Source organism: Apus apus, chromosome 8 (assembly GCF_020740795.1).
Source record: "Apus apus isolate bApuApu2 chromosome 8, bApuApu2.pri.cur, whole genome shotgun sequence".
Taxonomy (NCBI): domain Eukaryota; kingdom Metazoa; phylum Chordata; class Aves; order Apodiformes; family Apodidae; genus Apus; species Apus apus.
In genome coordinates, this window is record NC_067289.1 from 16,757,607 (window position 1) to 16,763,606 (window position 6,000).

The 6,000-nt window shown below is 45.4% G+C and overlaps 1 protein-coding gene across 1 annotated transcript in view; it reads right to left on the minus strand.

The window, feature by feature from the left end:
• The window catches only part of PDE6D (phosphodiesterase 6D), a 36,226-nt gene extending 30,524 nt beyond the window's left edge, over positions 1-5,702 (minus strand). The window contains exon 1 of the mRNA XM_051626858.1: positions 5,519-5,702. Within this exon, the coding sequence (XP_051482818.1) occupies positions 5,519-5,568 (50 nt within the window). The 5' untranslated portion in view covers positions 5,569-5,702. The remainder of the gene's footprint in view (positions 1-5,518) is intronic.
• Positions 5,703-6,000: the final 298 nt, after the last annotated feature.

A 6,000-nucleotide genomic window follows, 5' to 3' on the forward strand; every position in this document is an offset into this window, starting at 1 on the left:
AAAAATACTGAAATCACAACTCCAATGAAATGCTGGATGGCTAAGCTTTGAAAGATGAAAGGACAAATCTTAGAAATAAAATTCTAACAAGGTGCTAAATGAATATTGCTGGCTAAAAAGAGAACCCCAGACTTGAGTGTTCATTTAGACTTTCAGTGATAGTTAAGGTGCATTTTCTGTAGCACCTGGCAACTCATTTGTCTCCTGAGATGCTGGAGCTTTCAATGTCCCTTTTGCTGTCAAGGGCACAAAGCATCACTTCCAGCACTGAAGTGGACTGCATTAAAACTGAAATGCAGAAAACTGACTAGCTCATTCAGACAGCCTTTCTATAGAAGGAACAGTAAACTTAAATACTTAATAACATTTAAACAGCAATTTGCATTAACTTTTTAATATGAAAGTGAACGAGTGCAGAGGGCATTAAGTTCTTGGTGTTCATTAAGGATCCAGGCAGGCAAACCTAGTAAAATTGCTCCTGCATTATTCGTAGATATGCCTCATGATTTATGCATTAACAACATGAGGAGTCTGTGTTTAGCATGCCAGAACTTCTGGCACCTACTGCAGAGCTTCTGTCAATGCTGGAAACAATCCCAGTATGGTAAAGATACCTTGACCATGGGTGACACTTAAATACCAAGTACAACCTGGCTGAAGCTTCTATGTGAAATTCTGGCCTCTTTATAACAAAGATCTCTTGATGCTGCCAGGGTGGAAACTTGTTCTGCAGTCAGACTAACTGGGAATGTGCACAACTCTTGCTTACAAAGTACTCTAAGGTTTGCAGGCAGAAAAATGGTAATAAGTTGCACTGGGTGGAAGAACATTCCAGTTTTTAGAAACATGGATGTGGGAGCACAAATTCATGTTTTCTAGAATATTTTAAAGCTCTCTTGGTCCAAGCTATGTGAAGTTCTGCTCTGGCTTCCTACAGAGTACACAGCCCAGAAGTCAGACAGGCCTGTTCTCTCTTGTAGCTGGCCAGTGTCCCCTTTTAACCCATTAATTTAGTCATTTGTCTTTCTATTTAATTGCAAGAGATCTAAACTAACCAAGGTCTGAGGAAGGGCAGATGAAATCTCAAAACAAAGGGGAAAGCAAATTAAAACTGGTACCCTGCTGGTTTTGCAAATACTACAACACATGACCATTTTAAGTGAAAAAAGTATCTGAAGATCTACTGGCCTAACAAACAAATTGGAAACTCAGTTTGATGGGAGTTACTGTTTGGGTTTCTTGAATGCTCCATCAAACTATTTTAAAACTTTCAGGAACTATTCTAGGAATTGATAGGCAAGTTTGCCATTGAAGTTTCTCTGTGTACAGTAGAAACCAGGTTGACCTTGAAAATGGAAGTATTTGCAGAATAAAGTTCACAGAAGCTCTTAATGGTTTCTTGCATAACTATATTCTCATTACAGTTTTATTCATCTTTTTAAGAGATTTCCTAGACAGAAAAACAATAGGGAAAAGGAGGATTGGAAGAAGCTTTGGAAGCTAGGAGGATGTTGCACAGGGCACTTTATGGATTCCAGAAAGTTGGACAGCCTTTGACATATAGTTTTGCCCACAAATGCTGGAGTGCCTGAGTTACAGGTATAGGTTTATATTGACCACAAATACTAGTTTCATAACTCTGTAATTATTCTGACCTACACTTAATATTGTCTGTTCATGCTTATGTTCACCATATTTGCCTCAGGAAACTTCTGAAGTTCAGTAAGATACTGTGTGGCCATAAATGGAAGTTAATGAAGAAACTTAGCCTACACTGAGAATTATCTGTTGGGCAACTAACATTATGGAGATTCAATTCTGATGAGTGTCTTCTGTACAGAGGCAAATAGGTGACAACCTGACTTGTAAGATTTAAAATAGAAAATGTGTGTGCTTAGTCACACATTGAGAGGCCAGACTTGGCACCTAAGCCTATGCTATGAGACCCAACTGATGTTTGGGTTTTCTCTTCCTTGCTGCTCTGGCTGAAACATTACAGGAAGAAATATATAAAGAAGTTGAACTGTGTTCCCTCAAAAGCTGGGATGTGAATCTGTTGTTGCAAAACCATGTATTTCTAGTCTACAGCAAGGATGCTGTGTAAGAAAGCAAAGCACGTATGCTTTCCAAATGTTGGCAAAACAAATTTAAAAGGGTAACTGTCTGCAGTGTCCTCATTCTAGTGAACACAGCACATTTAAAAAAAACCCATACAACTGTGAGCTAGTTTATATTGAACAAAGATAAATGGGCAACCCACAAATTATGATAGGGGGCTGGGGGAGAAGGAAGCCATAAAACCTCACAGGTTTTGACTATTAGGGAAATACATTATCAGTGTCACTTTTCATGAAAAAGGATGCTGAATACATGTAATAGTACATGCTAACTCTAAAGATAAAATTACAATGAAACTTGAAAAATGTGTTGAAAGGGTGAGAGTCAAGTGAAATGCTGTTCTGTAGCTTGGCAGAATAACTGTCCCATCTTTTGGAGAAAAGGCATAATCAAATCTCATGCATTTGAGAGTACAGGACCAGCTGCATATAAATACTTGCAAAAAGAAGACTTGGCTAATATTCCAGAGGAATGGATCTTCAGTTACCAACTGAACTGATATTGCTTATAGTCAAACAAGTCTGCAATTTCATAGTACTAGACTACCTGTAGATATGCAGTGTAAGAACTGCTGTTCAGACAACTGCCTTCAAAACAGGGAGTTGATGAACACACTCACAAGCTCCATTACCAAATATTGTATCTGAAAAGTCAGAAGATATAAATGTTTTTGCTAGCTGCTTTCAATCTTTGACTGCACCATCCTTGCTGGACTGTCACTGTTCAGTTTTAACTGGTTCCATAAAAATTCTTAGGACAAGTATAATAAAGTATAATGAATATCCTCACTTGCCTGCAAGCATCAAATATTTCTCCTTTGGTTTTAGAGCAAAATCCATTGGAAGAGGAAGTAAATGCTTCTGGCTTGAATTTCAGGACAGGAGCCACAACATGTTTCTGCACTAGTGTCATATAGGAAGGAAGGCACATCCCTGCATTAATGTTAGAGGGTGGATTTGGACTATAATTTCCACAGCAGTGTGTCCCAATCAATTGGAAAGCTTGTAATTAACCTCTTCCTAGGAACCACAAGTAAACAATTTGTTTGAGGAAACTGATTACTCAATGTGAACTGGATTTCCAGCTAGAGTGCCTGTTCCTGTGCTAAAGTAAGGAAGTATTTTGGGAGCCTGCTTCCTCAGTTGTGCTTTCTGTCCTATCAACTGATCTTGCCACACAAGGAATCTCATGCACACAGACTCTAGGTGTAACACTGTGCTAGTTCCTTATGTTAAAAGCAAGTTCAGTTTGAAGTACCATGTCTGCAGGGTGTACTGAAGTTGGTGATTTTAACTCACTCCTGGGAGCAGAGGAAAAAGTTTTCAAGTACTCAAAGTATAAACTTCACAGCTTTTCAGAACATGTTTGTCTTCCTTTCTATTAAGTAAATTAAATTAGCACAGATAGCAGTAGAGTGGCTGAAAGATGAAGCATCTCTTTAAAATGTAATGCCCTCTAGAATACATGCTTGCAGTTAGAAAAGGAAGTCTGAGCTGATGGCTGCCCTGCAGTGAGCGTGGTCACATCTGGGCACGCCTGGTTTCCTGTGTGGATGGTGCAGTGTCTCAAGGCTTCCTCTGTCTCAGAAGTGAGGAATGTGTCTGCCTGTTCAGCTACACTTCTGGCTTACTAAAGCCAGCTATAGATGTTTATTCAAATATTTCAAAACTGGAACTTTTAGCAAGTTAAAATGTTTGGGGAAACTTTCCTGCTTCTCAGACTTTATACTGCCTGGCCCCTGTGACAGCTACTCTAGCATGTTTTTGCAGAAGCACAGTCAAGGTTTTGCCCCAAACTGTCCTGTCAGATGTAAAATTTATATCAGTTTTTTGCAAGGACAAGCAAAGGAAGACTAAACTTGAGGTACATCAACATGGAACTGCAGAGTATTTCTAGTAAACATTCTTGCCCTTCCTCTTAACGGACAAAAAAAGCATTTTCTACTCAAGCCAACAAACAACAGAATAAGTCATTTCATGCAAAGTTGGCCAAGGGCATCCCTGTAAATTCTGCTATCCAGCAAAGACTATATACAAACACATGTGAAAAGCACTTAAAAGTTTGTTCTCTAGGCTTAACTTTCCATGTGCTTCTCACTTCTACCAACAGCTTAGTCTTGTCAGAGGCTTTTTTTTTTTTAATTGCTGGCACAAAAGGCTCTTAAACATTGTTTTGACAGCTGAAATACTACATCTTCACAAATAAAGAGAACTGTCAATAGTGCTACTGCAGAAGCAAAGGAACCAGATGCAGTGCTAAATGGGGGAGGGGACCATGATTCAAAAGTTAAGAAAAGCATCTGCTTATAGTTTGATAGCAGCTATCTGTTCAAATCCAACCTAGAAATTGAAATCCTGCTATGTCTGGCATAGAGATTATTAAAACCTCACCAGACAAAAAAAAACCCAAAAAACAAAGCCAAAAAACCACTTTAGAAATAAAATTTAGATCAAGGGGGTGTTTTGTTTGCCTCTGTCCTTTTCACTGTAAAAGCCAATCGACCCACAACAATTTCCTGATGTCTAAAGATCAAACTAGGAAGCCTGCATTTGTCTTCTGAGCTTAGAAGAAGCTACCATAGTAAAATACAGCAGCTTTATTTTATATTTCTCCCACCCTTAGTTTGCACATAGGCCTTTAGGTTTGGCCTCTGTCCACTGAAATTCTGGGTTGGACCTGACTTCTCTTCTAAGCTCAGTTCTATCCTATCGGTATTAAATTCATATTCAGATAACACAGACACAAAACGAGGTTGCTTTTTGAAGCCCACAACATGAAAAGTTCTTAAATGAACTGCACAGAAAGGCACGAACACCTAGAGTATGTTAGCACTAAGAATATACATACTGGACGACTACCACGACCAGCACCGCACGGTGTGAAAAGGAACAAGACATTTAGCTCCTTCTGGACCAGGTATTTCCTCTCCAGGCAGAGGAGCAGAAGCGCAGGCCGGAGGGGAAGGGATCAGACCCTCCTGGGACCCAGCCGCCTCACCTGCCCTCGCTAAGCCGCCCCGCTGCGGGGGCTGCCGCCGCTCCGGGGCCGCCGCCTTCCTGGCCAGCCCCTCCGCTGGGCCGGGGCAGGCGCGGCGGGGCTCTGCCGCCTCCCACCGCCCCGGGAGGCTCGCAGCCCGTCCCCCGCGGCCGCGGGGGGAGCCAGGCCCCGCGGGGGGCGAGGGGCACAACCCCCTCCCGCCACCCGAGGGGAGGGCGCCCCTGGGAACGGCCCGGCTGGGAGCTGTTTCCATGACAACCTCCTTCCCGCCCCGGGGGTCGCGCACCCGCCCTCACCGCGGGGGGGCGACGGGCCCCGCACCGCCCCCCCCCCCCCACCCGACCTCTCCTTCTTCCCAGCCGGGTCCCGCCCGCCCGCCTGGCGGCCCCCGTCGAGAGGATACAGCTTGAAGCCCCGCAGGATCTCCTTGGCCCGCTCGTCCATGGCCGACATGGTCCTGCCGCGCCGCGGGCGGACGCGCTGGGCCGGGCTGGGCCGGGCCGGGCTGCGCGGGCCTGGGCGGGCGGCGCTGACAGCGGCGCCTCAGGACCCCCCTCCCCCCGCGCTCCCGCGCACCCGCCACGGGCCGGCGCAACCAACCCCAGCGGCCTCTCTTCGCCCCTCCCCTCGGCCCTCAGCGCTGACCAATCACCTGCCGCTACCGCCCTTCAGCCCCGCCTCCTAGCGCAGGAAGGACAGGGCGGCTGGCCAATCAGAGCGCGCGCCCGCCTGCCCGCTCCCCTCTCTCCTTCAAGGGCGGCTGCGCAGCGGCGCTTGGGGCGGCCGGTGCCGCGGAACGGGGGTGGGCGCCGGGAAGCGCTCCCCGGGCGCTGCCTCCGCCGCTCTGGGGCCGGGCCGGGCCGACGGAGGGGAGGCCTCGGGGGT